At 41.7% G+C, this 20,811-nt stretch overlaps 1 protein-coding gene across 3 annotated transcripts in view; it reads left to right on the top strand.

The window, feature by feature from the left end:
- Positions 1-20,811, top strand: part of LATS1 (large tumor suppressor kinase 1) — a 56,094-nt gene that overhangs the window by 18,776 nt on the left and 16,507 nt on the right. Inside the window, exons 3-7 of one of the 3 annotated variants that reach the window (XM_030556542.1) lie at positions 7,242-7,392; positions 8,917-10,448; positions 15,562-16,144; positions 17,273-17,455; positions 19,466-19,572. In XM_030556542.1, coding sequence (XP_030412402.1) covers positions 7,242-7,392; positions 8,917-10,448; positions 15,562-16,144; positions 17,273-17,455; positions 19,466-19,572 — 2,556 coding nt within the window. The remainder of the gene's footprint in view (positions 1-7,241; positions 7,393-8,916; positions 10,449-15,561; positions 16,145-17,272; positions 17,456-19,465; positions 19,573-20,811) is intronic. The other 2 variants (XM_030556543.1, XM_030556544.1) reach the window with 2 other exon arrangements.

The following is a 20,811-nucleotide window of genomic DNA, read 5'->3' as shown; positions in this document are numbered from 1 at the left end:
AGTCTCACTTTTTAATCTCTCCTCATATGAAAATTATATACCTTTATTAATGTATGTTGCCCTTCTCTGTACCTTTTCTAATTCTAATATAGTTTTTTTTTTTGAGATGCGGCAACTAGAACTCCATGCAAGTATTCAAGGTTTCGGCATACTATGGATTTATATAGTGGCATTACATTTTCCGTCTTATTGTCTATCCCTTTCCTAATGGTTCCTAACATTGTTAGCTTTTTTGACTGCAGCTGCACATTGAGCAGATGTTTTCAGAGATCTATCCATAATGACTCCAAGATCTTTCTTGAGTGGTAACAGCTAATTTAGATTCCATCATTTTGTACGTATAGTTGGGATTGTGTTTTCCAATGTGAATTACTTCACATTGATCAAATCTGAATATCATCTACCATTTTGTTGCCTAGTCACCCAGTTTTGTGAGATCCCTTTGTAACTCTTCGCAGTCTGCTTTGGACTTGACTGTCTTGAGTAATTTTTTATACTCCGCAAACTTTTCCACCTCGCTGTTTACCCCTGTTTCCAGATCATTTATGAATATTGTGACAAAGTTCCTCCTCTACCTTGGTAGGTCCTGCGCTTATTGGCGGATTTGTTCACCTCAGTGATCTTTCCCTCTGGTGGAACCCACAGTCTGGGTCAGCTCTTCCTGTGTCTGATCAGGAGTTGGGAGGTTTGGGGGGGAACCCGGGCCCGCCCTCTACTCTGGGTTCCAGCCCAGGGCCCTGTGGATCGTAGCTGTCTCTAGTGTCTCCTGTAACAGCTGCATGACAGCTACAACTCCCTGGGCTACTTCCCCATGGCCTCCTCCAAACACCTTCTTTATCCTCACCACAGGACCTTCCTCCTGGTTTCTGATAATGCTTGTCCTCCTCAGTCCTCCAGCAGTACACTCTCTCTTACTCTCAGCTCCTTGCCCTGTTGCTCCCAGCTCCTCACGCACGCTCCTTCTCCTCTGGCTCCTCCCTGGCTGACTGGAGTGAGCTCCTTTTTAAACCCAGGTGCCCTGATTAGCCTGCCTTGATTGGCTGCAGGTGTTCTAATTAAAGTAGCTATCTTCACTGCCTTCTAGAAAGATCTTAATTGGCCCCAGGTGCCTTGATTTACCTGGAGCAACTGCCATTTGGTTACCAGGGTACTAGGGATTTGTTTAGCCTGGGGCAAACATACCTGTTTCTCAGTACTTTACTGTAATCATCTGGCCTTGCCCCATCACATATCCCCCCCTCTGCTCAACACCATAGGGTTGGGCAACTTGGGATGCCAGGCAGTGTGCTCGTGAAAGACTATCAGCGTTGCCGTGGTGGCGTCCAGCCCTGTGCTGAATGCGGAACTGGAATGGTTGGAGGGACAAGAACCACCTGGTAACCACTGCATTATTTTCCTTATTTCTCTGCATCCACTGGAGGGGTGCATGGTCTGTCACAAGAGTAAATCGCCAGCCTAAGAAGTAATAAGGCAGTGTCTCCATGGTCCATTTGACAGCAAGGCATTCTCTCTCGACTACTGCATACTTCTGTTCTCTTGGGAGCAGCTTTCTGCTTAGGTAGAGGATTGGGTGTTCTTCTTCTCCAATCATTTGCGACAGAACCGCCCACAATCCCACCTCGGAAGCATCTGTTTGCAAAATAAATTTCTTGGTAAAGTCCAGGGCTATGAGTATGGGGTCATTACAGAGAGCTGTCTGAAGGTCTATGAACGCCCTCTCTGCTGCGTCGGTCCACTTCACCATGTCTGGACCTCGGGCCTTCACCAGATCCGTTAGAGGACTTGTCATACTGGCGAAGTGAGGAATAAAACGTTGGTAGTAGCCTACCACACCTAGGAACGCACGGACCTGCTTCTTTCGGGTCAGCCGGGGCCAGTTTTGAATCACCTCTAGCGTATTAGTTTGGGGCTTCACTATACCCCTTCCTGCAATATATCCCAGGTACCTAGCATCTGCTAGTCCTATGGCACATTTAGCAGGATTAGTGGTGAGGCCAGCCCACCTTAAGATGCGTAGTACGGCCCCAACTTTCTCCAAGTGGGTTCCCCAGTCTGGCGTATGGATGATGACATTATCTAGATATGCGGCTGCATAACTAGTATGGGGGCGCAGCTGCTTATCTATGAGGCGCTGGAATGTGGCTGGGATCCCATGTAGCCCAAAAGGGAGGACTGTGTACTGGAATAGCCTGTCCGGGGTGGAGAACACTGTCTTTTCTTTAGCTGCTTTGATCAGGGGAATCTGCCAATACCCTTTTGTCAGATCCAGTGTAGTCAAGAATTGGGCACTACCCAGTCGGTCAACCAGTTCATAGATGCGTGGTATGGGGTATGCATCGAATTGGGATACTTCATTCAGTTGGCGAAAGTCATTACAGAATCTCATGGTACTGTCAGGTTTAGGCACTAGAACTATTGGACTGCACCACTGACTGTAGGATTCTTCAGTAACGCCTAATTCTAACATTTTCTTTACTTCAGCCTTGATTTCCTCTCTTTTGGCTGCTGAGATTCGGCAGGGTCTCAGTGTTACCTTGGCTCCGGGGATCATGCAGATATGGTGATAGGTCTCAGTCGTCCGCCCTGGTTTTGTAGAGAACACATCTCGATTGCGATTAATCATGTCGGCTGCCTCAACCTTTTGATTTGGTGTTAAGTCGGGTGATATCCTCACTTGCTCGTGTAAGTTATCCTTCTGGGGAAGGGTCTCCTGGGTGACTAAGCATGCCTCTCGATCATCCCAAGGTTTTAGAAGATTGATGTGGTAAATTTGCTCAGGTTTCCTGCGGCCTGGCTGCCGCACCTTATAGTTTACCTCTCCCACGGCATCAATCACTTCGTAGAGTCCCTGCCACTGGGCCAACAGCTTGCTTTCTGCTCTGGGCACCAGGACCATTACTCGATCCCCTGGTTGGAACTGTCGAAGCTTTGCTTGGTGGTTATAATGGGTTCGTTGGGTCTCCTGTGCTTTCTCCAAGTGTTCCTGTACAATGGGTGTAACTCAAGCTATCCGATCGCTCATCTGTAGTACATGCTCGACTGTGTTCCTTCTGGGATTTGGCTCTTCTTCCCAGGCTTCTCTGGCTATATCCAATATGCCCTGGGGAGTGGCGCCCGTATAGTAGTTCGAATGGAGAGAAACCTGTGGAGGCTTGTGGGACTTCCCGGATGGCAAACATGAGGTAAGGCAATAGGGTATCCCAGTCTTTCCCATCCCAGCTTACCACTTTCCTGATCATGGCCTTGAGGGTCCTATTGAACCTTTCCACAAGGCTGTCTGTTTGTGGGTGGTATACAGAGGTCCGTAGGGCTTGTACATGGAGCAATGAACAGAGATCTTTCATCAGCTTGGACACAAAAGGGGTCCCTTGATCAGTCAGTATCTCCTTGGGTAGCCCAACCCAGGAAAAGAACTGTAGTAGCTCCTTAGCTATTGTCTTGGAAGCTGTGTTGCGTAGGGGAACGGCTTCTGGGTACCGGGTTGCATAGTCTAGTACAACCAGAACATGTTGGTGGCCTCGAGCTGTCTTCTTTAGGGGCCCAATCAGATTTGTGACTATGCGTTCAAATGGTACCTCTATTATTGGAAGAGGTATCAAAGGGGCCTGCAAGTGTGGGCGAGGGCTATGTAGCTGACACTCTGGACAAGAGGTGCAGTATCGCTTGACATCTTCATGTACTCCTGGCCTGGGTTTTCTCTACCCCTAGGTGTCCTCCAAACAGGTGACTGTGGGCGAGGCTCAGTATGGCTTTTTGATGTTTTTGTGGCACCAGAAGTTGATGTATCTCCTGCTCCTGCATTTGCACCACATGGTACAGGAGATATTTTTTCACTATAGAGTAGGGTCCTGGACCCTGGACCTTCCCCTCCACTGGTGTCCCATCTATCTCAGCCACCTCTTTCCTGATTTTATCATATCTTGGGTCCTCTGCCTGGTCCCTCCTGAAAGTGTCTCTCCCAGGACTAACCTGCCTGAGCTCCCAGGGGCCAGCTTCTGTTTCTTCCAACGGCTCATCACCATCATGGCTGGGGCCAGCCTCTGGCTCATCTTCCATGTTGGTAGTTTCTCTGATGGCTGCTCGTGTCCATCTGCCTATTAGCGCGGTCTTCTGGCCCTGAGTCAGGATCCGGGTTCCCAAGGCCTTCACGGCCTTCCTCTCTTTTTTTTGTCTTCCGGGCCTTTTGGGGGGCTGAGAATAGATCCTGAGAAAACTCTGAAAACGTTGGGGCTTGACATTCCCCCAACGATGAGTCGCTGCCAACAGGGTCCCCATCTCCCTCCATCCTCTCTGGGGAGAGTAAATTATCAAACCCTGGATAGTCCCTCCTAATGACTAGGATATGTGAGTTTAGGAACTGCACCCACTGTCACCTCAATGGGGTTCCCCTGAACCTCTGTCTCCACTGGGATGGTGGGGTAATGGCTCATGGCCCCATGCACACATGTCACTGCTACGCGTTTGGCTTGTAGCAGCTGGCTAGTTTTTACCAGCTTACCCGATATAAGGGTGATAGCACTCCCCGAGTCCACAAGCGCTGTAGTCTCTACTCCATTTATCTTCACCAGCCTGGTATAGTTATGCGGGGCTAATGCGATGCCTGCAAGGTGGATAAGGGAGCATGGGACTTCCCAATCCCCCAAGTTGCATTGCATAGGCTCCTCGGTGCTGGGACACTGTGCTGCTATGTGTCCCCACTCCCCACATGCATAACATTTATAATTGTTTCTAATCATTCCCCTATCATGTGGATTAGGGGGTTTAGTCTCAGGGTTTCCCCCACTCAGGCCAATCCCTTCCTTCTGGGGTCTCCGCTGGTTTTCGGCCCCCCTTCCTCCACCTGGGACACCCCAGGGGTTTGGCTGCCCCACCTTCCAGGGTTGGGGTTGGGCGTTTGCTATGAAAGGGGCTTTCCTTGGGTAGTTGGGTCAATTCCCTGGCTGTCATGCGTCTTTCTACCAGCGTGATCATCTCATCATAGGTGGATGGATCGTTCTGGCCTACCCATTTGCGGAGATCTGGTGGCAGTGCCCTCATGTATCGGTTGATGACCAGACCTCTAGTATATCTTCCGGACTCCGGGACTCTGTTTGCAACCACTTTCGTGCAAGATGGATGAGGTCATACAGTTGGGACCGCGAGGTTTTGTCTTCCTGGTACCTCCACTCATGATACTGCTGGGCCCGCACTGCAGTCGTTACCCCAGATCTGGCCAGGATCTCTGCTTTCAGCTGGGGGTAGTCTGCTGCAGCCTCTTCAGGCAGATCATGGTAGGCCTTCTGGGCCTCCACACACAGGAATGGGGCAAGGATGCCAGACCACTGATCTCTAGGCCAGGCCTCCCGTAGGGCTGTCCTCTCAAAGGCCAGAAGGTATGCCTCTACATAATCCTCCCGCGTCATTTTCTGCAGCCAATGGCTGGCCCGTATGAGCTGCGTCCCATCATGGCCACGGTTCAGCTCTGTAAGGGTCTTTACCTGGTTTACCATTTCCCGCAACGTAGCTCGGTCTTGAGAAGCCTGGTCCATCAGCAGGCAATTAGTCTCTTGCTGCAGCCGCACTGCCTCCTGTTGGGCGGCTGCCTGGACACGGGTAGCCTCCTGCTGCGCTGCTGTGGCTTGTATCAGTGCCCGCACTACTTCATCCATTGTGGTGGGGAAAAAAAAATAACCCCTTTTTTTCTTTCTTAAATCACTCTCCTTTTTCCCGCCGCAATGTGTACACCAAGGATCCCACTCCGGACACCAGTTGTGATAAAGTTCCTCCTCTGCCTTGGTGGGTCCTGTGCTTATTGGTGGATTTGTTCATCTCAGTGATCTTCCCCTCTTGTGGAACCCACAGTCTGGGTCAGCTCCTCCTGTGTCTGATCAGGAGTTGGGAGGTTTAGGGGGGAACCCAGGCCTGCCCTCTGCTCCGGGTTCCAGCCCAGGGCCCTGTGGATCGTAGCTGTCTCTAGTGTCTCCTGTAACAGCTGCATGACAGCTACAACTCCCTGGGCTACTTCCCCATGGCCTCCTCCAAACACCTTCTTTATCCTCACCACAGGACCTTCCTCCTGGTGTCTGATAATGCTTGTCCTCCTCAATCCTCCAGCAGTACACTCTCTCTTACTCTCAGCTCCTTGCCCTGTTGCTCCCAGCTCCTCACGCACGCTCCTTCTCCTCTGGCTTCTCCCTGCCTGACTGGAGTGAGCTCCTTTTTAAACCCAGGTGCCCTGATTAGCTTGCCTTGATTGGCTGCAGGTGTTCTAATTAAAGTAGCTATCTCCACTGCCTTCTAGAAAGATCTTAATTGGCCCCAGGTGCCTTGATTTACTTGGAGCAACTGCCATTAGGTTACCAGGGTACTAGGGATTTGTTTAGCCTGGGGCTAACATACCTGTTTCTCAGTACTTTACTGTAGCCATCTGGCCTTGCCCCATCACAATATGTTGAACAGCACTGGGCCCAGTACAGGTCCCTGGGAGCCACCACTAACTCTTCCCATTCTGAAAACTGACCATTTATCTCTACCCTTTGTTTCCTGTCTTTTAATCGGTTACGAGCCATGAGAGGACCTTCTATCTTATCCTATGACTGCTTACTTTGCTTAAGAGCCTTTGGTGAGGGACCTCATCAAAGGCTTTTAATGTTACTTGATATCAGCCTATCTTCTTCCAATATAGTCAGTTCATTAGTGTACAAGGAGATTCAGAGTTAATGCTGAAGTAACAGTAAAAAGCCAACATTCACAATTTCAAATCAGAGTACTTTTTGTGACCTGTAATTCATTATTTCCTTTGCTTCCACAATAAATCAGTTGATTTTCAGCCATACAGTTTTTAGCTATTTTGAAAGTTTCAGTGGGGGCTAAAAATAGAGCCTCATATTGGAAGCTGGTTGCAACCTTAATTGTGTAGAGGTTACTGTCTTTCAGTAATATATAGGCACATGAACAAATTGTAACAACAGTAATTTTGAGACTCAGGCCACACAGTAGATACACTAAAATGAGACTCTAACATGTTAATTTTTTGGGGCATCTCAGCAGTGTGAGATGTAACTGTAGTTTTTCTGACTCAAGGAGATGCTTTGAGATTTTACGGATCTGTCAGTGAGATTTAGCCATACATTTTCTATTAAAATTAATGGAAGATGTGTGGCAAAATCCCTCTGCAGTGCTTTGAAAATCTCAACTGTGCTTTTGACTCTTTCTTCTGTTAATTTTAAAAATAAAATATTTTAACTTAATTTTCCCTTTAGGATATGGTTGTACGAGCTCTTAGGCAAACCAACAGCCGTAGTATAGAAGCAGCAATTGAATTCATAAGTAAAATGAGCTACCAAGATCCTCGTCGGGAGCAGATGGCTGCAGCAGCTGCCAGACCTGTTAATGCAGGCATGAAACCACCAGGTATGTGTATCAAATAGGTATTTTTCTTATAAGAAGAAATCATAAATTAGCCAAACATTTCAATTAATGCACTCTCAACTGGAGGATGGAGGGGAAGTGAAGCATAAACTTTAACAATTAAATAGGAGGTTGAAATACCATTTTTATTGAAAATGGTGAAATTTGTTAGTATAATTTATAAAGTAATCCACTTAAATGACAGTACTTGACATTAGTTTATAACAAGCTTTTAGGTTATATTTTCAACATCATACATAATCACGTTCAGACCTCTAATTGTGGTGGTCGTTTCCTGTGTTGAATAATTTTAAATAATTTCTTAATTTTGGGAGTCATATCACTTAATTTCTGTGCAGTTACAGTTAAATTGTTAATTTATGTACAAGAAAGTAACATAAAAACAACACTAGCAAAGTAAAACAGGTCTTTCATTTTCAGTACACTATCTTTCAACCTGTTAAATTGAGTTAACTAGAATTTGTGCAAAGCTTTTGGTGGGATACTGGAATTTAGCCATGATTTTCATTCTTACTTGCACAGTTTATCACAATTTACCAATTTTTCATTTATGGAAAAAGTGTTGATTTGCAGCCGTGACAATAATGAACGAAAACTTTCAAAATTAAACACAAAATTGCCCTGTTCATATGACGTAATGTCTCTGTTTTGTAATTACTTTCTGGTACCTCCAATAAAAGATTGCTATGTAATTCTTAAAGGAGTTAAATTTTAAGAATTCAACGGAGAGATGGTCATTGTAAATTTTGCATGTATGCAGTCTTATCTTACACTTACAAACATATATCAGAGGGGTAGCCGTGTTAGTCTGGATCTGTAAAAGCAGCAAAGAATCCTGTGGCACCTTATAGACTAACAGACGTTTTGGAGCATGAGCTTTCGTGGGTGACATGCATCTGAGGAAGTGGGTATTCACCCACGAAAGCTCATGCTCCAAAACATCTGTTAGTCTATAAGGTGCCACAGGATTCTTTGCTGCTTTTACAAACATATAGTATCTTTCAGACGAATTTAAAACAAAACCTTTTGATGAACAGAATTTTGCATACAAGGAACATAATACACTTAGATTAAACTGTGTTAAGTGCATGATCTTTTTAATTTAATGTGCTCATTTACAGGTGTACAAGTCTTAGCCATCTTTCAGCTGACTAACTCAAAGGTTATGAACCCCTCAAGTACATCACTGAGTTGTCACTTTATCAGATTGATTTGATGTAATGTTTATATTATCAATGTTACGTAAAATGTAGGTCAATACATTTTTCTTTGCTCAGCTTTTCTGTGCTAGAAATAGTTCTATAGCTTCCTTTCTGATTAGTCGCAAATCAGTCATGTGACTTATTGTGGCTTACATTAAAATTTATTATCTAATTCATAGCAGTAAGGTAACTTCCAAAAAAAGGAAAAGTAACTGAATTAGAATAGTAGTAAAATATTGCAAGATGCAACTAGAGCTTTTACTTTATAACAAATGCTGTGCTTTTTTTTTTTCTTTTGTAAAAGCAGGTGGTGTGCAGCAATCAATTAACCGCAAACAGAGCTGGAAAGGTTCTAAAGAGTCCTTGGTACCTCAGAGACATGGCCCTCCATTGGGAGATAGTGTAGCTTATCGTTCAGAAAGTCCAAGTTCTCAGTCAGATGTAGGAAGGCCCTTATCTGGTTCTGGGTTAGCAGCATTTGCTCAGGCTCATCCTGGCAATGGACAAAGAGTGAATCCACCTCCTCCACCACAAGTAAGGAGTGTTACTCCCCCTCCTCCTCCTCCAAGAGGGCAGACTCCTCCACCAAGAGGAACAACTCCTCCACCTCCTTCCTGGGAACCAAATGCTCAAACAAAACGTTATTCTGGAAACATGGAATATATGATCTCTCGCATTTCTCCAGTACCACCAGGAGCATGGCAGGATGGCTATCCGCCGCCGCCAATGAATCCATCACCCATAAGTTCTTCTACACAGGGACAAAGAGGCATTAATTCTGTTCCTCTTGGCAGGCAACCAATAATCATGCAGAGTTCTGCCAATAGCAAGTTTAGTTTTCCATCAGGAAGAGCTGGAATGCAAAATGGCAATTGTCAGACTGATTTCATGGTTCATCAGAATGTTATATCTGGGAACTCAGTCAATCGTCAGCCACCCCCTCCGTACCCAATATCCCCAACTAATAGGCAAAGTCCTACAGCATTGCAGATGCAAGCAGGAGGATCTGTTCCTCCTTCAGCATACACCAATGGAAACATTCCTCAGTCCATGATGGTGCCAAATAGAAACAGCCACAACGTGGAACTTTACAGTATAAATCTACCTGGAATACCAATGTCCTGGTCACAGCCTTCATCTGCTCCACCCCAATCACCACCTGGCAGTGGACATGAAATCCCTACATGGCAACCCAACATTCCAGTAAGATCAAATTCTTTCAATAACCCTCATGGAAATAGACAGAGTCACTCTAGCAGTTCTCAGCCTTCAGCCACCACAGTAACAGCTATAACCCCAGCTCCCATTCAGCAGCCAGTAAAAAGTATGCGAGTATTAAAGCCAGAGCTGCAGACTGCCTTAGCACCAACTCATCCTTCTTGGATGCCGCAGCCAATGCAAGCTATCCAACCAGTCCCCTTCTCTGAGAGCCCATCTACCAACATGGCAGTTATGACACCTGTTGCAGAAGCTCCAAATTACCAAGGTCCTCCACCACCTTACCCAAAACACTTGCTACACCAGAATCCATCTGTCAGTCCATATGAGACAGGAACCAAACCTAGCAAAGAAGATCATCCCAGCTTACCTAAGGAAGAAGAGAGTGAAAAGAATAATGAATGTGTTGATGGGACAGACAAAGAAAAAAAACAAATAACAACCTCACCTGTTCCTGTTAGGAAAAATAAGAGAGATGAAGAGCGAAGGGAGTCTCGCATTCAAAGCTATTCTCCTCAGGCCTTTAAATTCTTCATGGAGCAACATGTGGAAAACATACTCAAGTCTCATCAGCAACGATTGCATCGTAAGAAACAACTAGAGAATGAAATGATGCGGGTAAAACCTTTATTTTCTTTAATATTTGAATGGAACTACTTTAGCTTTTGGAAAATTTTTTTTAAAACTGAATATCTAGACAGGTTTCTTGATTTATACTGCAATTTTGTGGGCAGTTGTAGTATCTTTTGGTATTGAAGTTCATTTTTAGTTTGACCACATGTTTAAGAAGCAACCAGCCTTTCGGTATTTGTTTAGGTAATCCCATTCCTCTCTTTAGAAAGTACAGTTTTAAATTAATCAAACCAAACCAAAATATTTTGTATTCTAAACACTAATAATCTGAGTCATTTATGAGAAGACTGAAGTAAACTTATTGAAGCTTGCATTGGGCGTAGCTGTATGGCTCCCAGGTTTTTATCACTGATGATATTAATGCTGATTTGTGGGAAACTATTTGTTAAAATTGTCACAATTAAGTATTATTAAAGATTTTTGTATATGCAGTTTAGGAAGAAATGGTAATAAGGCTGGCTAAAGTCTCCATATAGAGCCTCAAAGAATGATTACTCCCTTCACTTTCACCAGTTTGACACCACTGTGTGATGGTATTTGTCCAGGAAATTTCGTTCTAAAAAATGTAGTTCTAATAGTCTACTCAGCTAAATGTACTGAGGGTTTGATCCTCTATTCCATAGTCCTTCCATACTGTGCAATATTGCTATTAATATCCGTGAGAATTCTGGGTACACAAGGAATGCAGGGTTGGGCTGTCATAGTACATTAACTGAACCTTGGGTAGGGAATTTAAAACTCATTTTAATCTCCACTTTAAAACACTGTAGCAAGCAACAAAAGTGCCACAGTTCTGTAAAACCTATACTCTTTTATCTAGCACTGGCACAAGAGTACATGTTCTATTAATTGAAGTTTTTTTTGTTTTGTTTTTTTTTTTTAAAGATTGCTTTTTGTTTAAAAACTGGCTTTAGGTGATAAATCTGATGACCCTTGCCAGTTTGTGTTTTTTACAGTCGCATTTTGTCTCTTTTACAGTTGCATTTTTTGTCTGTCTTGGTGCTATGTAAAGACCCACACAACAGAGGAAACAGTGAAACTGACTTTATAGAAAACATTGAGAAACACCCACATTAAAACAAGAAAATAGAGAATTTTAGCTATGATTTTTATAATAATCTTAGGTTTTATTTGTAATCTTAGTTTTTCTGGGAATATTAGTGGGTAACAGAATTTTAGACAAAAGTGGTTCTTTAAAATTGATACCTTTTTAACTGAATTTTTTTTGCTTGACTGAGACAATATTTCAAAATCCATACTCCTGCTCTTAAAAAAATCTTGCTTTAAACTGTACTCTTATATAAGTGTCTACTTAATCACAACATAATTAAATGTTAGCAAATAAGATTTATTCCTGGAAGTCTCTCTAGATGTTTATTCTTAGTCTTCTTTTTCCTTTTCACTTTCACTAACAGCTGATTTAAACTCTTAAGGTGTTGGAAGCTTTGCTGACTTCTATAGCCTCCATTACTGTGTGGGCAAGTAAGACTTTGAAGTAACAGTATTATATTAAGAATAGCATGAACCCTTTCCAAAGGACTTTGCATGTATACCTGCATCAGAACTAAAGCATGAAGTTGATGTATTTTTTTAATATTACATTTGGGTACTTAAGTGCAAGATCATAACTAATTTTGATTTGCAAACCTCAATTTCATTTCTTATTTGGAGCACTTTATTGAGTGTGCTCTGCAATGGTGTAAACACAGTTACTTATGTGACACACATCCCTCTTAGTGGTAATGATTGTTTTTCCCCCTGCATGCTTGACATAGATAATAACATTTTGATTTTAATTGACTATTTTACACTAAATATGTTTTATGGTAATTGTGCTCAATTCACATAAAATGTGTTTAATTCAGAAGGAGGGTCTTTGGGGGGTTGGATGGTGAAAAATGGGGTGTCATTATGGGAGAAGTGGCTCCCATTAGTATGCAATGGGAGAGAAATCTGACAGGAATAGGCCAACTCACCTTACATCTTGAGTAGGAAGAGAAGAAGTGAAACTTGATGGCCATGTGTCTCTCCTAGCATTTTTTTCATCGTTATTTGCAGGAGAGTTAAGAGGATTAAACCAGGAGTGGATTTCCTCATTTCTCTCCTTCTGCAGGAAGTTGAGGGAAAAGGGTGACCAAAATGTTTCAGCCAGTGTATATTCCGTGTGGGAGGGCAGGTGTCTAAAGGAAGATGCTTAGTGGAGAGACTGGGTTTTTTGGGTGTGAAGCAGCTGTCTCACAGGTGGAATAGTAATGTATTTAGAGGTATGCACTTGCTTCTATATCTTATTCTGTCTAAGGGTGCTAAAAGTGGTCTGAGGCACCTCCCAGAACGCACACACTTTTCTGCTCTGAAGAGTGTGAAAACAAAATTAGTTATGATGTAGGAGTACCAAGACCATAGGGAAGGAAAATAGAGGTAATGTCAATGAGATCACATGGCTATTCAGCAAGGGCTAGTGCAAGGCATGGAGTAAAGAGAATGGAGTATTTTGTGGGGGAGTGTGGAGTGTATGTATGTGTACATATATAGTTTAAAAATAATAGATTTCTTGGTTAATTCTTGTAGCCATCATAGAAGTGGGTCCTAAAAGCAATATTAATAAGGAAGAGGAGGGGACTTTGCAGATCAGCTCAGGAAGGGTGTTTGAGGTACAGTGTGGGTGGTGTGGAGGAAAGTGTGTAGGTCTTTTGGGGGGAAAAGAAGATAAATAAGATATTGATTCTGAGATTTTGGATGGAGCAAAGGGGTTGGCAAGCAGCATGAAGAGATAAGGCTAGTGGAGAGCAGAAGCTTGTTGGTTCTTGAAGATAAGGACAAAACACTTAAATTTGATGCCATGGAGGAAGGAGAGCTAGTACACTGAGGTTAGAGAGGATGGAATGGTGTGACTGATGGGCAAAGAATATGATCTTGGCAGTGTTTTGGTGGAGCCAAAGGAGAGCATCGTTAGTGTTCAAAGGCCACAGAGGAGGAGGCTGCAGAAGTCAAGCCTGGAGATTGTGAGGACTGCACCAGATATTTTTGTTGTATGGACAGACACAAGGTCAAATTTTCAAATCTCTGCTTGAGACCCACTGTTGCTGTGATGCCTGTAAGAAATCTGCTATGGTTTAGTGTATGCCAATTGGCTAGTTGATTTTCATTTTAAAACAAAAAGTGCCTTCAGGAATCATTACACTGTACAGTAGCTACCTATGAACCATGATTTCTATTGTTCTTGTTCTTGTTCTCCCTCATTTCTTCTTTTTGTTTACCTATTTTGTCTCAAATTAGACTGTAAGGTAGTGAATGTAGGGACTATCTCTTACATGTGTTCATAGAGTGGTTCTCTAATACAGATTGCTGTTGCTAGATGCTACTATGGTACAAATATTAACTTAATATTTTGAGATGTTATGGAGGTAGAAATGGCAAGATTTGGGTACCACCTGAATGAATAGGTAATGAAAAAGGGAGGAGTGAAAGACCTCTAGATTATGGGCCTGAATGCTGATGCTGTTTTCTCTGGTAACATCATGGAGGGTGTTGGAAAGAGATTGGGAAGTTAGCTTAGAAATTCAGTTTAAACTGATTGAGCTATCCAGAAGAAAACATCAGAGAATCTGAAATCCAGAATTGAATTTGCAAGTATATTTGCTATATATATATATAATTGAAAGAATTTGCTATAAAGATTACTGAAGTCATGGAATTGCAGGTAAATCACCAAAAGAGAAAAGGAAGAGATTTTGAGAAAAGAAGGGAGTATGGAGAGGTGGAGGACTAATAATCCTTTTATAGTGCTTTTATCAGCATCATTCCCATTACAGATGGTGAGGCTGCTCAGTCACCCAGCAGGCCAGTGGCTGAGCCCAGAATAGAGCTCATCTCCTAGTTCCTGTTAAGTGACCCATCCAATTAAGCAAGTTGGGAATCGGAAAAGGCAATAAAATAATGAATTATGTAACCAAATATGACCTGAACAGGTGTGTTGGTAGAAAAAGTCTTATGTCCTATTTTGCTGTTCTGAATCTCAGATGGCCCTAAATGGTTTAAAAACAATTTATTGTGCATTTGTTCTGCCTGAGAAATATCAGGAGTATCAAATTTGGTTTTTCATATCTTTATATGAGATCTCTTTAGGGTTCCAGAGGATGTTTATTGTGAAGTCTAATACCTTACTTAAAAAGATACCCTTTATCAAAATATTAATTTGCATTAGACAATAGTAACGAAAACAAGAAGTATTAAATACCCTGACTGAAAATCTTCTCTCCACTCAATTGGCTCCCCTTTTGCTATCTTGGCTTCTGTTATTTGATAGTTTCATTACTTCTCCAGCCACTATAGTATCTTCCACGATAGACAAGACTTGTCTTTTTAATGTAAAAACACAAGCAGAACCACCTTTCATTGTGCCTTTTGTATTTTCATAAGAAGCAAAATAGGACAGAAGCCTTGAAGGACACCTTTAATTAAGAACCAAATGGAAATAGTTATGCAAAAACAACTAAGTATGCAAAGAATCAGTGATCAAACAGTGGATAACTAATTGGAAAATCTACAGAGCAATACATTCAGTTAATGTGTCAGGAATCAAGCAAGTAATGACTCCCATTAATGCAGAGAATCAAGTAAAAGTTAGGTATGCAGGGAATCATGGACAAATCTGTACAGTTGTCAATAGTAAGGGACGTATTCCCATCTGGGAACATCTCTGTGAAGGATAGTGGGTTACCAGTGGCCTGCCTCCTACCTACAATCCTGTTTCCTTCTACAGAGGACATGAAAGGCAACCACCGTCAGCTTGTCTTTTTCTCCCATCCTATTCCGTTCCCAAAAAGTGGCTCCCTTAATCAAGAGCATGGTGGTGCATGGCACCTTGTGCAATTGTTGTTATAACTGCCCCTTAGATTGCACATTTTGTGGGGATTTTTTGTTTCAACCTTAAGTGTTTTTATAGAGACCTAATGTGTATTAGGGAAAAAACGTGAAGGATTACTTCTCATTTTACATGCAAGTTTTTACTTCACTTTGCCTGAACCTTCTAAATGTATGATGATCACAACAACGAGAAAAGTGTTTTTCACTTGTGAAATTTAACTTTGTTACATAGGTTGGGTTGTCCCAAGATGCCCAGGATCAAATGAGAAAAATGCTGTGCCAGAAGGAATCTAACTACATTCGTCTCAAAAGGGCTAAAATGGACAAATCAATGTTTGTAAAAATTAAGACTCTTGGCATTGGGGCATTTGGAGAGGTCTGCCTAGCAAGGAAAGTGGACACTAATGCTTTATATGCAACAAAAACCCTGCGGAAGAAAGATGTGCTGCTTCGGAACCAAGTTGCTCATGTTAAAGCTGAGCGGGATATCCTTGCAGAGGCTGACAATGAGTGGGTGGTTCGCCTGTACTATTCATTCCAAGATAAGGACAATTTGTACTTTGTAATGGATTACATTCCAGGAGGTGATATGATGAGCCTATTAATAAGAATGGGTGTCTTCCCAGAAAATCTGGCACGGTTCTATATAGCAGAGCTGACCTGTGCAGTTGAAAGTGTTCACAAGATGGGCTTCATTCACAGAGACATTAAACCTGATAACATTTTGATTGATCGTGATGGTCATATTAAACTGACTGACTTCGGGCTTTGTACAGGTTTTCGATGGACACATGATTCCAAATACTATCAGAGTGGTAAGAAGCTATTTTTGTTACTTATTATTCATTAATTAGGTAAGAGGAGAAAGATGAACATGCCATGAAAAAAGTTAGAATTTAATACCCATAAGGGAAATGGAATAAGCTAAACCAATATAGCAGCGTGCACACTTGTTGTACTGATATAACTATTTTGGTAAAAAAAAAAAAAAAATCTAACTAAAATAGGTATATCAGTGCAAAAATTCTGTATAGACCAGGCCTAAGTCACTTTTGAAAATGGGACGTAGGAGCCTAAGTCATGTGGATGTTTTTGACAATTTTACCGAAGATCTACTATTCTTCATCTCTCTTCTGCAGTTATGTGGAAATTCACTAATTGAGCTTCTTTTAAAAGAAGATTAAAGTTTATTTAATGCCTTCAGGGTAGTTGCGGGAAGCTTACAGCAAAGATAATTTTGCATTTAGTTCTGCAGGTGGCACTATCTGGATTCCTTCTTCGTTTTACGGTTATTTTTTCTTATAGGTAACCTGCAAAGAATTAAATGAAAATTGGGCTTGTACCTTTTTTCTTCCATAGATTATTTTCAAAACTCACTTTTTTGGCTTGTTTTCACACTAGAAATTCAGCTCTTCTTTAGCCTGGTATATTTTACGATGATTGGAGAAGTAGCAAGAGGGATGACATTACATAAGGCAAGAGAGTGAAAGTTGAACAATTGTGATAGGTAAGATTTTTAATCAGGCTGTTTAAAACTTTCTATTTTTTAAACACATATTTAACTTCAGTGATTGATATTTTGGAGATGGCCCTCCTTCACTGCAGGTGAGAGAAATAACCATATACTTCCTATACTTCCAACAAGTTCTGCAGTAAAACTAGGGAAGATCAGAATTGACATTTCCTATTATTTCTTGTTAGCAAACAAAAGAGAGAACTTTCAGGCATTCTTTTACATCATAAGCAAAAAAAGCGCACACAAGCTCAATATTCTAAGTTCTTTACAAGTTCACTTTTAATTATGTTTATTTTAAAGTACTTTGATTCATTAGAGAGTGTTCTTCATAAAAAGGAATGTTAAAGAATTTGGAAAGAAACTGGTCTTAGCTGAGAACCCCAACTAAGGGGTTAAAAACCCACAATACTTCATTTTTATATTGTAGGTGACCATTCACGTCAAGACAGCATGGATTTCAGTAATGAATGGGGTGATCCAGCAAACTGTAGATGTGGAGACAGGCTTAAGCCACTTGAGCGTAGGGCAGCACGTCAGCATCAGCGTTGTTTGGCACATTCACTTGTTGGCACACCTAATTACATTGCACCAGAAGTACTGTTACGAACAGGTAAAGCTTTTTTATTTGATCCCTTTGCAAAATGACTGATGTCCAGAGGGTTTGGCCCTTTCTGAAGACCAGCACTTGTACAGAGTAATTAATAATGGTGTCAGTAACAGATAAGTTAAATGAATTCTTTGCATCAGTCTTCACTGCAGAGGATGTGAGGGAGATTCTCATATCTGAGTCATTCATTTTAGGTGACAAATCTGAGGAACTGTCCCAAATTGATGTGTCAATAAGAGGAGGTTTTAGAACAGATTGATAGATTAAACAGTAATAAATCAACAGGGTATATTCATCCGAGAGTCCTGAAGAAACTCAAATATGAAATTGCAGAACTACTAATAGGTTACATTTCACAATCGCTTATATCAGCTTCTATACCAGATGATTGGAAGATAGCTAATGTAAGGCCAATTTTTAAAAAAGGCTCCAGAGGCGATTGTGGCAATTATAGACTAGTAAGCCTAACTTCAGTACCAAGCAAATTAGTTGAAACTATAGTAAAAAACAGAATTATCAGACACATAAATGAACACAATATGTTGCAGGGGGGGAAGTCAAAAGTGATTGAGGCATGTAAGATGAAATCATGACTCAATCTATTAGAATGTTTTGGAATGTGTCCACAAGTATGTGGACCAGGGTGATCCAGGAGATATAGTGTACTTGGACTTTCAGAAAGCCTTTGACAAGGCCCCTCACCATAAGTTCTTAAGCAAAGTAAGCAGTCTTGGAATGAGAGGGAAGATCTCACAAACTAGCAACTAGTTAAAAGATAGGAAACAAAGGATCAGAATAAATGGTCAGCTTTCACAAAGGGGAGAGGCAAACAGTAGGGTCCCCCAGCAGGCTGTACTGGGATCTGTGCTGTTCAGCATTCATAAATGATCTAGAAAAAGGGCTTAATAGTGAGGTGGCAAAGTTTGCAGAGGATTCAGAATTGCTCAAAATAGTTAAATCCAAAGCTGACTATGAAGAGTTACAAAAGAATCTGACAGAACTGGGTGAGTAGTCAACAAAATGGCAGATGGAATTCAGTGTTGATAAATGCAAAGTAATGCATATTGGAAAGACAATCCTAACTATACATACAAATGATGGGATCTAATTGACTGTTACCACTCAAGAAAAGAGCTTGGAATCATCAGGATAGTTGTCTGAAAACATCTGCTCATTGGCAGTCAAAAAAAATTAACAGAATGGTAGGAATCATTAGGAAAGGAATAGATGATAAGAGAATATCATAAGACCTCTATATAATAAAAATATATATTAGAATTGGAAAAAGTACAGCGAAGGTCAACAAAAAATATTAGGAGGGTATGGTACAGCTTCCATATGAGGATAGATTAAAAAGACTGCTCATTTTAGAAAAGAGATGACTAAGTGGGATATGATAACCGTCTATAAAATCATGAATGGTGTGGAGAAAGTGAAGAATGAAGTGCTATTACCCCTTCACATAACAGTGGAACAAGGGGTCACTCCAAAAAATCGATAGGCAGCAGATTTAAAACGAACATAAGACAGTACTTCTTCACACAATACAGTCACCCTATGGAACTTGTTGCCATGGGATGTTGTGAAGGCCAAAACTGTAACTTGGTTCAAAAAAGAATTAGATAAGTTAATGGATAGGTCCAGCAGTGGCTATTAGCCAGGATGGTCAGGGATGCAAGTCCATGCTGTGGGTTTGTCCTAAGCCTCTGACTGCCAGAAGCTGGGTCTGGATGATAGTGGATGGATCATTTGATGATTGGCCCGTTCATTCCCTCTGAAGTATCTGGCACCGGCCATTGTCAGAAGATAGGGTGTTGGGCTAAGTGGACCATTGGTCTGACCCAGTATGGCTATTCTTAAACTTTTCTGGGTCAAAAATAAATATTAAATTATTATTAATCTGGAAGATAATGCAATAAATACTTGTAACTTGATATGTTGGTTATCCATTTAAATGTAAATCTAAGTAACCAAAGCACTGGTTTCATTTTTATAAGTTTGCTTTTGTTTCAGGATATACACAACTGTGCGATTGGTGGAGTGTTGGAGTAATTCTCTTTGAAATGTTGGTGGGGCAGCCTCCCTTCCTGGCACAAACACCACTGGAAACACAAATGAAGGTAATTAAGAAAATCGAGTGTTAAAATTATGTAATAGTAGTGTGCAAAAGTAATAGTTTGTATAACCCTATAAGCATTATCATGCTGAAAAAGCAGTCAGAATTTGTGCAAAACTTTCTAATTATATAAAGTGAGAGGAGAGTTTTAAGTGAATAAGCACTATGCACAACTAGGTGATAAACTAACCGTATTTCTAAGCCAAAAGGTATCTTTCACAGAGGCTGAATATTGTACGATCTGATTTGTTTAGTTTAACGCAATAATCTAAGCTTGTCATTTGTTCATGCTTGGTCAAGAGCTTACCATTTTTGCTCTCTTACACTATGCCCTTCTCAGTACCATATTTCTCTCAAACAGTCCCATGACTTGTGAGAGAGACTGTTGGCCCAGCATCCTTTTTGTCAGACAAGCAATGTAACAGTGTTAAGGGGCACTTGAGCGCCTCCTAGTGGCTGGATGTAGTAGCACAGTCCTTTTTCTCATCCGTGGCACCCCTGGCAGGCTGCCAGCTGACCTTCATGGGTCTTCGGTGGCTTCACTCTTCAGCCAAGTTATGAAGTTCAAATAAACCCTTTTATGGGTATGTAAGAATCCAGTAACTGAACAGTCTATTTGCCCTTTCTTGGGTCTTCATCCCCAGTTCTGGACTCTTTAAATTTGGCACTTTGTTCAGGTTCCCAGATAAGGCTTGTTCCCTTTTGGGGGTTTACACCACTTCACCTGCGGCCAGAAGGGGAACCCGGGCCCACTGTAACATACTGTGGCACAGTCCTCACTAGTGGGGGGCTGTGTCAACCCTGCCCTGCAACCTTGGGTGCCTTACAATTCCTTGCTGTAGTAACTCCCACCTGGGCTGCTCATAGACTGCCTTCCAGCATGTATTCCACACCAAGTGTCTGTGTAACTGCAGGCTCCCAGCTACATCCTGGCTCCTACCAGCCTTGGTTATACTGCAGGGTGACCTAACACCTCCCCTGCCCTGAATCTTCCCCCAGAAATGTATGTCCTATACTGCTGAGCCTTCTTCTGGACAGTACAAATATATGAAGTCCATTAGATCATTAAGGAAATAATATAACCACTTATTACTTAAAATAGTTACCCAGACACTTTAACTTAAAACACTTATTAACTTCAAAGAAATTTTAAGGGAATATAAGTAATGAGACATAAATGTCAAAATGGATACAAGAATAAAGATAAAACTGTGATTGGTACCTACTTAAGAAACTATCTAAG

This window comes from Gopherus evgoodei, chromosome 3, assembly GCF_007399415.2.
Source record: "Gopherus evgoodei ecotype Sinaloan lineage chromosome 3, rGopEvg1_v1.p, whole genome shotgun sequence".
Taxonomy (NCBI): Eukaryota; Metazoa; Chordata; order Testudines; family Testudinidae; genus Gopherus; species Gopherus evgoodei.
The sequence above is the reverse complement of the archived record's forward strand: the minus strand, read 5'-3'. Positions and strand labels throughout refer to the sequence as shown.